General features: G+C 48.4%; 1 protein-coding gene across 6 annotated transcripts in view; it reads left to right on the top strand.

Moving 5' to 3' along the window:
- The window catches only part of Arhgef7 (Rho guanine nucleotide exchange factor 7), a 103594-nt gene that overhangs the window by 63303 nt on the left and 27343 nt on the right, over positions 1-12948 (top strand). For all 6 annotated transcript variants that reach the window (XR_007590820.1, XM_050136914.1, XM_050136910.1 and 3 more), the window contains 3 exons: positions 4724-4818; positions 5030-5125; positions 9441-9563. Coding sequence is in view for 5 of the 6 variants with exons in the window: in XM_050136914.1 (XP_049992871.1) it covers positions 4724-4818; positions 5030-5125; positions 9441-9563 (314 nt within the window). In the remaining variant the exon portion in view is untranslated. The remainder of the gene's footprint in view (positions 1-4723; positions 4819-5029; positions 5126-9440; positions 9564-12948) is intronic.

The raw sequence follows: 12948 nt of genomic DNA, 5'->3' as shown, positions 1-12948 counted from the left end.
GCTCAGCTCATTTCCTTACACAGCCTAGGACTGTAGCTTAGGGCATGGTGCCACTCACGGGGGCAGTCTTTGCACTTAACCAACTAAGCTCATCTCTCAGGATGGCGATTGAGATGAGCCGTCACACTATGAATCAGTGACCCGGGGAGAGTGACTAGCCGTAGGAGCTTTGCCCCTGCGTCCGTCACTACCGCCCTTGTGCTCACAGGGCACGCACACTGCTCGCCAGGTGCTGGGCTGGGGTGGAGTCCAGCTGTGCTGTGGACGCAGGAGGGCACCCACGTAGCAGCCAGGCGAGTGCCAGGGAGGAGGAGACAGGTGATCCCTAGAGTTCACCAAGTGAATCAGTAAAATCCAGGCTCTCCATCTCCAAAACCAAGATGGGAGTAGTTGAGGAAAACTCCTCAGTGCTGACTTCTCACCTCCACATGCACACATGTACACACTTGCACACCTGTATATACATGTACACTTGGGGCACACATGCATAGATACCCATACAAAGAAAAAGACTAAAGTCATGGTGCTGTCTGGCAGGTGTGGGTTGGCAGAGTAGAACACTGTTTAATGTTGTATGGTGTTTTATTCTTTTGACTTTGGGGGGGCACTCAGCTCCCAAACCAGACAGGGAGGCTTATTCTTAGTTTTAAATGCCTGGCCTTAGCTTGCCTTGTTTCTAGCCAACTTTCCTTATGTTATCCCCACTACTTTCTGCCTCTGGGCTTTTTCTTATTTCTGCATATCTTACTTTCCCACTTAACTCTGAATCTGGCTGGGCCTGGCATCCTCCTCTCCTTGTTCTCTTACTGCCCCTCTCTTTCCTTTGTTCTCCCTCTGTTTATACTCTGCCTGCAGCCCTGCCTATCCTCGCTCCTGCCTCGCTATTGGCCGCTCATCTCTTTATTAGACCATCAGGTGTTTTATACAGGCACAGTAACACAGCTTCACAGAGTTAAACAAATGCAGCGTAAACAAAGTCACACACCTGAAAATAATATTCCCGAACAGTTAGGATAGTTACGCCATTTTCCATTCCCTGTTTGCATAAACTAGGGTTGTATTGCAGATATTTGGGGTTAGTTTTTGGTGATCTTTGAAAAGGTGACCTAATTCTTCCTGCCTCCCCCGACCCCCAGACAGGGTTTCTCTGTGTTGCTCTGGCTGTTCTGGAACTCACTCTAGACCAGGCTGACCTTGAACTCACAGAGATCTGTCTGCCTCTGCCTCGGCCTCCATAGTGCTGAGATTAAAAGTGTACGCCACCACTGCCCGACAAAAGTGACCTAATATTTATGGCTTTAATATGTATGTCAGTTATTTTATATATACAGGATAGAGTCCCAGGCCCCACACGTGCTAGGCAGGCACTCTGCCACAGAGTGCTGCTTCTAGCCCTGTAGATTAGTTATTTTCAATGGATACACAGGGCATCTCAAGGCAGAGATGCCAAGGGCGAGTGTCTGTGTCTGCACAGTGTGGGAGTTGGTTTGTTTGAAGGCGGAAAGCCTTAGGAACATCTGTGTGGCTGCCGAGGGTGCCCGCCCTTCTGTGTGGCACTATTGTCTGACTGGACAGTTCTATGTCTCGTGACTTAGAGCGAGCCATGCCGCCTGAGTGTTTTTTTCTTCAGCCTCTTTAGCACTGTGGGTCACGAAGTCTGCGTCTCCCCGAACACTGCAATGTTCTGGGTTCCCAGTCATGGTGTGATGGAGCCGTGGCGGCTGGGGTGAGGTCCATGGGGTCCTGCAGCAGCCACCGTGTGCCTGAGGCACAAAGAGGAGGAGAGGTGAGGCTAATGACTGGCAGACTCAGGCCAGGTAGGGTGATGAGGCTGCCCAGGTCAAAAAGCACATGAGCCTCCTGAGTGAGGGGTTAGTGGCACTGGTGTAAGCGGGTGAGTGGGTGTGTGCCTGTGTATGCACTTCTGCAGACACCAGTGTGAGCGGGTGAGTAAGTACGGGACTGTCTGTGCTCCTGCAGACGCCAGTGCATCTTGCTTGGTTTTCTGGAGAGAGCTACGGAATGGTCTGAAAGTAGTATGTGGTAGTAGGCAGTACTGGAGTTGAGCAGTAGGATGAGCTTGGCTTCTCTGGGGCAGCCTTGACGTGTGTCTGTGCTCAGGGCTGTGGCTAAGGGAGGCTGGTGTGTCCTGGGTTCTCTGCACTCTGACACTGGCTGTGCTTTCCCCTTCCCAGCACCTCAGGAACGTGCTGGGTTTCTGAGGGTGGGTCCTGCTAGGGTCTCCAGCTGTCTCTTCTCCCTGTGCTGTGACAGTGACTTAGAGCCCCTCCTCTCACATGCCCTGGGAAGAGCCTTCTCTCTCTTTAGACCCAGGGGCGGTGGTGGCTGCCCTCCTCTCTCGTGGCTTTTTGAGAACCATGTCTGGGGTAAATGACTGTCTCTGGAGCAGTGTCTGGAGTCACAGTGTGCTGCTGTCACCAGGCCTTTGACACTTGAGTTCACTGAGTGTTAGGAGGACATTGTCATTGTGGGTGCAACATCCAGATTTCCCCACAAAGGAATGAACTCTCTGCCTGGTCCCTCCCCTTCCTGGCTGTCTCCCAGCTGTCCCCATGAATAAGTCCATTCATAATGAAGCTGGAGTTGGACATCAGCAGAGACAGAGCCCGTGGTGTTTCTTCTTGGGGTTGAGTGTGTAAGCTGCTCATGGCACTTCATCTCCTCCGAGCTCACAGAGCCAGTGCTGCCCTGAAGAGCAGTCAGATGGTGCCTATGAAGGCTGAAGTGTTTAAACCTGAGTTGAGATTCCTCAGAGTGGTCAGAAAGACACAGTGCTGCTGTCTTGGCCATCTTGTGCAGTCTGTGTGTTGAGTTGGTAGGTGTGTGTGGGCATTGTGAGGCAGGTAGTACAGAGTATTCAGGAAGCCCCGGCTGTCTAAAGGGCGGGATGGAAAAGGCTGAGGAGGGACCCTGAAGAGTTCTGATTTCTCCCCTTTGGGTCTGGAGCTGCCCTGTGGGGCTGGTGACTCTTTGGCTCTGCAGTTCACCAGGTGTCTAATATAGAAGGCACTAACGGCTCAGAAAAGGAAACTTCATATGTATGGATAGGGATGGGGAGGTGGGGGGACGTCCTACTCCTGGGTCTTGATCCCAGGTCTTGGGCTGCCAGGGACTAGGTCCCCAGTTCATCCTCTCTTCCTTTCCCTCTTGAATCATTTGGAAACAGTTTATCCATTTTGCCCATGTTGTCCGGTTTGCCCATGTTGTCCGGTTTGCCCATGTTGCTCGTGCTCTCCTTGAACTTGCCACATAAGCCAAGTAGATCTTGAATTTGTAATTGTCCTGTCTTGGCTTCCTGAGTGGCCGAGATGACAGGTCTTCATATCAGACTTAAACGAAGGATGTGTTTTTTCAGGGGTTAAGGACTGCTGTTTTCTGATTACTGCTAGGTGCAAGGACAGGTGGCAGTGTGTTGGAGTTAGTGCTTGTAGCCCTGGCCCTGGAGAAGTCCACACCTTCTGTCATGCTTGGTTGGCTGTAGAGGTGGTGGTTTCTGGCGGGAAGCATTTGTTTAAGCTCATCTGTTTGGTACTTTGTGTTTATCTATTTAGAAATATTAGAAGCTCACTAGTTTTTGCTAAGTTTGGAAAGATTTTATTTTACCTTTAGTTTATAATTACTGTGCTATCTTTAAAAAAATGTCCATTTAAAGGTTCTTTACTTGGGTAGGCCCTTCATCTTCAGTATTGTTGTGTGTGGGTTGATCTGAGACATTGTATTTTCTGATGAAAGCCACTGTTTCTCACAAGTTTATTTAGACTCACTCAGTCTGAAGCAGTGGTTCTCAACTTTCCTAACACCGAGACTCTTTAATACAGTTCCTCCTGTTGTGATAACATAAGTTAATCTCATTGCTACTTTATAACTATTATCTTGCTACTGTTATTAATTGTGATGTAAAATATCTGATATGCAGGATATATGACATGCAACCCCTGTGAAAAGGTAGTTTGACCCCAGAGGGTTGCAACCCATTGGTTTAAAAAGTGATGTTCATGTATTTGAGATATGTCCTACAGACAGGTTGTGTCCATTGTCTTTATGCTTGGAACCAGAACTTTTGTCAGATTTTGCAGTCTGGGTTTGGGAATACTTGCATAGACTTTACTGGTTGAACATTCTTAAATGCAAACTCTGCAGTTGTCCAAAGTCTAAAACTTAGAGCATCCTGATAGAACTCAAAAGCTCGAGATTCTTGATGACTTTGGATTTGGGCTGCTTTGCGTAGGGATGTTCAGCTGCATACAGTAAAGAACAGATTTTATCTAGTTCAGGGAGCGTCAGCAAGTGTGTTGATGTGTAACCCTGCACCCCCTGAAACCTGTTATTGTAGTTAGCTTCCTGCTTGTAGACCACATAGGTGGTTTTGTGTGCGATACTTGGTGGTGGCTTTTTTTGAGACACGTCAGTTCATCAGTGCTCTGGGACTGTCACAGTTCTTTGTGATTTAAGCAGACCTTGCCTTCCTTGTCCAAGGACTGAATGTGATCTCACTCAACCTAGGCATACCTGTTGTCAGTACGGTGAAGTCAGACATCTGGTGGTAATAATTCATTACATAGGGTTAGTAGTTAATAACCACAGAGGAGTAAATGTATTAGTAACAAAATATGACTTGAACAGTGACGATGAACTTGCTAAAGGTTATACATTATGGCAAATAACTCTTGCAATGTGAATGATGGGGTTATTATTGTTGCAGGTGCTACAGAATATCCTAGAAACAGAGCATGACTATTCTAAGGAGCTGCAGTCTATGCTTTCTACCTACCTGCGGCCCCTGCAGACCAGCGAGAAGTAAGTTGACTGCAGAGTGCTGAGTGCCAGCCAGTCCCTCAGTCTGTGCTGCTGTTTGCAGAGGAGGGAGGGGGATGTCACAGTACCATCTTGCTTTGGACACAGCATTATGGTCATTAGGTTACGGCCCACAGTAAGGCTTCATGGTTCAAAACCAGGATGCAAAGTTAGACCAATGATAGAATTCTGCTTTTGTTTTTCTTGGCCTTAGGTTGAGTTCAGCAAACACTTCATATTTAATGGGAAATCTAGAAGAAATATCTTCCTTCCAGCAAGTGCTTGTACAGTCCTTAGAAGAATGTACCAAGTAAGTGACCTGCCAAAAGCTTACAAGTCCATTCCACTAGCCCTTATAACTTAATTTAACCTGTTTCTCTTCTTCTGTTTTTTGCCTCAAGGCTTTATACCTTTTATTCATTCTGTATGTCCTATTTTTCCTGCTTCTTCTGTGTCTGTCTGTCTGTCTGTCTGCTGCCTTTTGGCCCCAGGCATCTTTTTCTTTTTCTCACTTGAGCCTAGATGCCTCCTCTTGGCCTGCCAGCCCTGCCTCCCCCTCTACTGCTAGCACTTGGCCATTCAGCTTTTTATTAGACCAATCAGGTACATTAGGCAGACAAGGCGAAACAGTAACACATCTTTATATCATTAGGCAAATGCAGCATAAAGAAATGCAGCAACCTCTACACAGCCCACATCCCTCTCTGCATGGTGAAATACTGGTTGGTTCTGAGATGATCTCCCCACCCCCTAGGGTCTCTGGGCTGCCTCCAAATCACTTTTGGTGTTGAGTACTCTTGAATGTGTTTGACTTTAAACTTCCTTTGACATACTGTTTCAGGTGACAATTCCTTAGATTGACTGTATTCCTACTGGATGGCATTTCTTTCACAGCACCTGTGATGGGAATGTAGGGCATGGCTTACCAATTGCTTCTACAGAAAAATGAATTCTGGGGTCAGAGAGGTGGCTTAGTGGGTGCACAGACATACAGGCCAGCAAAACACCCATACACATAAAATTAAAATTTAAAAAAAAATGAGCAAGTTCTTGATAAGGTACCAGGCCGGTGTTGAGTTCTGCTTGTGCTCCTTCTGCCTCAGTTTCTCTGGTGAGTAGCATCATAGATGTGTGGTAGCTTCTGGTTACTTAGCTCCTGGTAAAATAGCTGAAGTTTAGCATGTGTTCTGGCGACATGGACATGGGTTTTTTAGTCCATCTGATTGAGAAATATTGGTGCCAGTTACCTTAGGAAGGCAAGGCAGAGATTGGGGATAAGGTCACAAGACCAGTTTTGAGTTGCTTATGTCTTGAGGCAGGGTGTCAAGTGTACAGTTGGCTAGTCCTGCAGTCTGGCCCAAGGCAGGGAAAAACTCTGGAAGCCCTGGGCCCTCTCAGACTCTGCAGGTGGCTATGGCTGTGGTTCATGCTCCTGCAGTTTCCTGGTCCTTGTCCCTCTTGTGAGGCCATAGCAAAATACAGCTGACCTTGGAGGGCCAGTGAGCCTGCTGGCCTGTGAAGGAAGGTCTGCGCCCTGTGCTGGGGAAGTCCGCTCTGGCCTCTGCCTGCAGGTTTGTCACCCCGGTTCGCCTCTGCTCCCAGAGGCCGTCTGCAGGAAACAGAGCATTTCACTTGATTTTCCTTTCTCCTTGTCTTTCTCTTGTTGAACACAGTTGACAGGCAGTTGTCTAGCCAGTGAGTCAGTTAGGCAGAGACTGAACTAGTGAATTTCTTGAGTGATGTAAAGACTTGGATGTGATACTCAGGTTATTGCTTTAGTGGTTTTGTTTGTTTGTTTGTTTGTCCCCCCCACCCCCCAGACAGAGTTTCTTTGTCTAACAGTCCTGGCTATCTTGGAATTCACTTTGTTGGCCTTGAACTCACTGAGATCTGCCCGCCTCTGCCTCCTACGTGCTGATATTAAAGGCATGCACCACTACCGCCTGGTCCTTAGGTTTTTGTTTTATATAAAACAATGTATTTATTTTTGTGTATGAGTGCTTTGCTTGCATGTATATATGTATGTATGTATACTAGGTGTGTACCTGGTATCAGTCGAGGTAAGAGAAGGACATTGGATCCCCTGGAACTGGAATTACAGAGGCTTGTGAGGCTCCGTGTGGATGCTGGGAACCAGACCTTCTCAGGCTCATCCTCACAATGGTTGTGCAGTGCACTGTAACCTCCTCCAAATAACAGATGAATGAATGTCTAACGAAAGGAATATAAAAACACACCTGTTGCTCTCGCTCTCCACCGTCCAGATAGTGCCACGGTGGTCCGAGAGTAGAGTGCTGCTTAAAAATACATGATCTCCCCATCCTGTTGTTTTATAGGAAAGATAATTAAGATATCCACACCAAGAAATAAAACCTGGGGCTGGAGAGACAGCTCAGCAGCGGAGAGCACTTTTTGTGCTCTAGGGTTTGGTTCATGAGGGAAAGCAGAGCAGAGATGACACCCTCACTGGTGCAGTCCCAGCCTCTTCCTCAGGTCCCATGCCTCCTTTGTGGTGGCCCTCTTGTTGTTCTGTGTGGTTGATTCTCTTTCTAATGGGGTGTGTGCTCTGGGCGGGCAGTCAGCACAGGCTTGGGTTGCGGTGGATGCAGTTGAGCCCATCTTCGTGTTGCTGTGTTGAGTCTGTGTGGTGCTGAGGACCCTTGAGCTACTTAGCCCTTTGTGAGGCTTGTTTCAGCTTCCAGTGGCTCTTGCTAGAATCTGACTTGAGATTCTGTGCTGCCTGTCTGGGTTAGTGCGTACCCTGGCACATGGGAGGGGGCCACTTCCTATATGGGCACTGGCATCTTGCTCAGGCATTCTGCCCAGTTTCATGGTTATTTCTTTAATTTGCCTGTACTTGTCTCTTCCATTTTGGAACTCTAATGGTGCAGGGCAGCATCCCTCTGCTGTCTAAACTGTTTTCTAGTCTTGGTGGGGTGGGGGGTTAGAACTCTATTCTCTTACTATTTCATTTTTCTTGTCCTCGCTTTGTGCTGTTTCTCGTTTACGTTTATTTGCACTGCAGGGAATTGGTCTCAGAGCCTTACGTTTGTCTAATGCCTGCTCTGTCCATGGCCCATGTGTACCCCAACCCCGTGCCACAAATGTCCATGGAAGCTGTCGTCTTCAGTGTCTTCCTTTTGGCCCTTCCATCTTGTTAGGCAGAAGTTTTTGTCAGTCCCCTGCCTACTGTCTGAGTTAGGGTTTCCACTGCTGTGATGAAACATCGTGCCCAAAAACATCTTGGGGAGGAAAGATTCTGACTTATATATCCTTTATCACATGACTGAGGAGGCCGAGGCAGGAGCTGATGCAGAGGCCATGGAGGAATGCTGCTTACTGGCTTGCTCAGCCTGCCTTCTTATAGTCCCAGGGTGGTATGAGCCACCGTGGTCAGCTCGTTAAGAAAACACTCTGGAGGCTTGCCTGCAGATCTTCCTGTAGAGGCAGTTACTCAGTAGAGGTTCTCTGAAGGCGTAAGTCACAAACAGTGCCACGCCAGTTTGGAATTACGATTAATAGGGTGGTATTTATTTAAAGAGGAAAAAACTTACAGATCACCGTCCCAGACAACAGCCCTCTGCGCAACCAGGAAGGGAGTCTAGTCGCCAGCGGAGCAGGAAGTGAAGAGAGAGAGTAGAGGGAAGTGGCCGCGTTTTTAAAGGGAGAGAGACCACGCCCCAATGGGCTGGTATCTCAGCGACTATAGGCTGGAGGAGCGGAAGGACCTCCTGCAACAGTTCTCCTGTCATTCATGTTTCTAGCCTGTGTTCAGTTGACATAAAACTGACCAGCACAGCTGCTTATACTTGAGACTAACATAAAATGCTTTTGCAGCACTGACTTGGGTCAAGACTTGTTGATTTGGCTTTGGTTAGGAGTTCTGGTATGAATAGCTTTGCTCCTATTTTCTCTGGGTCAGAGTTCCCAGAGAGCAGGAAGTCCTCTTTCCTACCGTGTACTGAGACCCTGGTGGATGTGGACTCCTGGGGATATCCTCTCAGGCTCCCTTTTAGTAGCATGATGTCCTGTCCTAGGCCTACAGTCTGGAGAGATGGGTAAAGAAAGCCCCTCAAGCTCCCAGTGACCCCTGAATGTAGCCTACTTGTGTCCTGCTGGTTGATGCCTGGTCTCACTGCCGTCTCCACTCCGTCTCCACGCGGGGCTCCAGTTGGCTGTTTCTTGTTCTCGACTTTAAACTTTAGAATGCTGTCACCTATTGCCATTGCCTAGAGTTGGGAAGAAGTGGCTCATCTCCAGCCCCTGTCACCTGTGGTGACAGGTGTCTTTAGTACTTGTGATACTTCGTTACTACCTGTGTAAAAATCTTAGTTAGGCAACCATGTGTAGTCACTTCTAACTTTGTATACAGTATTTGAGACTTCAGGACTTATATTTTCCTAACCACACAGAGAACATAGGTTTGGCTAGATTGGTCAGTCATGAGGAACGGCCAACTTGGCCTTCTGGACACTGTCAAAGTCAAAGGTTGGTTAGTCCCTCATCCTGTAGGGGAGTGGGCAGGGCCAGAAAGGTATAGAGTCTGGGCAGAGGGGAAGACCTTGGTGCATTTGCCCCTTGCTGGTTTCTTCCTGTCTGATGGTGTCTCTGTTTCACACCTCCAGGTCTCCTGAGGCCCAGCAGAGAGTTGGCGGCTGCTTCCTGAGCCTGATGCCACAGATGAGGACCCTGTACCTCGCTTACTGTGCCAACCACCCGTCTGCTGTGAGCGTCCTCACAGAACATAGGTTTGTTGACTGGGATATCTGGGCCAGAAGGGAGGCGGGCAGCTCTGGACCCATGTAACAATGTTCAGACTAAACAAGGATAAGTTTATTTTGCCCTCAAAATTAAGTGCTTGAACATCTGTTTAAAAATCCGAAAGGCTGGTTGGTGTGTTTGTGAAAGGAAAGGGTTCTAGGGCTGTGTCTTAGGTTTCTATTGCTAAAAAGAGACGCCATGACCACAGCAGCTCTTACAAAAGAAAATGTTTGATTGGGGCTGGCTTACAGTTCAGAGGATTAGTCTATGATCACCATGGCAGGAAACATGGTGGTGTGTGCAGGTAGACATGGTGCTGGAGAAGGAGCTGAGAATTCTGTATCTGGATTGGCAAACAACAGGAAGAGACTTGAACCACTTATCCTGGCTTAAGCTTCTGAGACCTCAGAGCCCTACATACACACACTCTGTCTCTGTTTCTCTCTCCCTCTCCCTCCTCCAGCAAGGCCACCCCTACCCCAACAAGGATATACCTCCAATAATGCTGCTCCCTATGTGTCTATGGGGACCATTTTCATCCAGGCCACCACAGGCTGGACAGGTGGTTCATGGGTAACAGTGCTGCCATACAGCACGAGGGCTTGGGTGTAGACTTCAGCACCCATGTTAAAAATGCGCAACGTGGCCACATGTTTAACCCCTGGAGCCCCATTGCTGTGGTGGCAGAAACAGGAGGATTGCTAGAGCTTGCTGACTGCCAGATTGGCTGTAGGTTAAATGAGAGACCTGTGTCCCAGGATTATGGTGGAGGTAATAGAGCAGGGCAACCATCATCCTCCCCTGGACTGTTGATGTGTGCCTGCCTATGTGCTCATCTCCAGACACGGGTGTACGCACACACCCCACACCAAACAACTAAACAGAAAAACAGAACAGAAGAGGGTCCTTCTGACGTTTCCTTAGCATCGAGGGGAACTGGTAAATGCTTAGGAAGTTGCTGCTGGCCGCCTAGAGGCTTCAGAAATTAGCTTTCTCCTGGGCGGGTGGGAGTGCTGGAGACTGGATTGGGTTGGGCAGTTGTGGGAGCAGCGGCTGCTGGAGGTGAGGACTGTCTGCAGGCAGAGCATTCGGTTGCAACCGTGTGCTTGAGCCTTCCAGTCTGCACAGAGTTAACGTGCAGGGTTCCCCTCTTTACAGAGTCAGGAGGAAAGACTGCTGGGTATTTCAGGTGTTCTGAGCCGTCTCATGGTGAGTGCTGGTATCATGCCAGGAGACCGAGCAAATGTCTAGCAAACTCTGGCTTCTTATGCTTGAAGAGGCTCTGCATTTCTATGTTTGTTATCACGGCAACTTTGTTATCGGAAGAAATGATGTGGTTTCTGTTGTGAACAGCAGTTCAGTGTGTTCAGAGCTGTTACTGGAAAGTGTGCATCAGCATCAAGATGTGTGCGCTTTTTATCCCAGCGGCTTTAGTCGTTCCTGTCTGGACTCTGCTTTAAAACTGGAGCACAGCAAGTAATAGCTTGGGTGGACCGACCTGGCCTCCCTAGAAATGCAGCGGAGGCCAGCGTGGGTTCCCGACTGAATCTGCTTTAAAATAGTGGAGCACAACAAGTAACCCTTGGGGTGAACCAGCCTGGCCGGCCTCCTGGAAATGCAGCAGAGGCCAGAGTGGCAGAGCCCTTGTTCGTGGAGTTGTGATAAGTAGTAGAGGACCACGCACGCCTTAGTCAGCCAGAGCACACACTGAGGCTTGTGATTTTGTTGTCTGAACTGGGTAAGAAGACTAAGTGGCCTGGATGTTTTCTGCTCATTGGTGTGCTCAGGTGTGCAAGGATCACGGTGTTGCTGACCCCGTCTGTTCAACACCTGTAGTTCTGAGTGGAAGGGAAGGAGCTGGAGTGCTTCATAGTCAGAGGGAAAGTAGAAGCCTGCCCCGTGTTCTCCTTCTTCCTCCCCGGGTGTTCTCTTTAGTGTGAAGCTTATATTCAGTTACTTGCTTCATTGACCCCCTTCGAGCTTAGAAATGATAAAATTTTACAAAAGCAAAACCCAGGTATCAAGTTTGTGTCTGTAAATGTTCTGTAAGAATTAATGATGTAGTGAGACAGGAGATGTAGAGCTAGTGAGATGTTCTATCCCCACCCCCGCACACAGGAGAGTGTCTGGTCTAACGTCCTTTTTGTGGGAGGGAGGTGGTTAAAGTAGCAGAGCTGAGGAGAAATGCAGTGGGCAGTGCCGTTCACCTCCACTCTGCTATTACCCCAGTGACTATTTGGGTCTCGTCTGAAAGGCAAACACAGTATCTCAAAATAGCAGGGGGGAAGGACACAGATGAGGTGTTTGGCTGGGGAGTGTCCCAGCTGCTGTTCAACGTGGCATGTTGGCTGTGGAGTGGGGACCTTGGGGTCTGCTCTGAACAGCCTGGAACAACTGGGTGTGAGATCCTGAGCTGTAAAGAGGAGAGTCCTTCTGAGCCAGCAGATATAGCAGGATGTGGTGTTTGTGTGCTCTTCTGAGGTACCTGAGCTGTGAGCGGTCCCCCTCAGCCTGCCACAGATCCCATCACCCTCCTGAGGCGTAAGTTGGTGCTTAGAATCATGCACTCTCGTGTCTGATCACTGTTTCTGCATTGTTCTCTCTGCTGAGTTGCCGGGCCAGCTAGCTAGTCTTTGCTTCCCTGTTACTCTGACGACTGTTCAGCTGCCACACCATGGCCAGTAGGTTGTGTTTTGATGCCTGAGCTATCTGAAAGCTTTGCTTTTGTAAGCTGGGGTGTAGTTCACTGGTGGGAATGTGCAAACACTGGGTTTCGGTTCTGTGTTCTTAGCTGTTAGACTTGGCCCTCAGCAAGCAGTCTAGCCTATCCCTACCCCTGTCTATATATCTGATGTGTGTGCCCATGGGAACCTTTCCTTTGTTGATGGTAGACACAGGGTCCTAGGGTCCACGTGTTCTGAGGGAGGTTTTTAAGTTATTCTCTAAGAACACATTTTTCACTGGTTTGTTACCATCATTCTGTCAGAATTATATAGTGAATTATTTTCTTAATCACGATGTTAAGAAGCTACAAGGTGAAACTGCCCGGGAAGTTTGGTGTAGTTCTGTTTCCTTTCTTGGCTGTGGATGTCTTTCCTGGCAGCAGCAGAGTGCTGTGTGCAGATCACATGGCATGTTTAAAGTCTGCTTTGTTCTGAAGACTTCTGAGTTGTATTATGACAACCTCACTAAACCCTGGACCACCTTACTGCCTGGGGCCCGTTTTCCCTTGGAGAAGGACTCTGAATTTGGTGGATTTATGGGCTGTACCTCATCAACTGCTTGTTTCAGAGAAAGCTGGTAAAATGGGCATCTCTCCTACTCACTGTGGTGCTTTATGGAGAGCAGATAAGGGTGGAGATACTGTTCTTA

Source organism: Alexandromys fortis, unplaced genomic scaffold (genome assembly GCF_014885135.2).
Source record: "Alexandromys fortis isolate MF-2015 unplaced genomic scaffold, M_Fortis_MF-2015_v1.1 scaffold_3, whole genome shotgun sequence".
NCBI classification, from domain to species: Eukaryota; Metazoa; Chordata; class Mammalia; order Rodentia; family Cricetidae; genus Alexandromys; species Alexandromys fortis.
The sequence above is the reverse complement of the archived record's forward strand: the minus strand, read 5'-3'. Positions and strand labels throughout refer to the sequence as shown.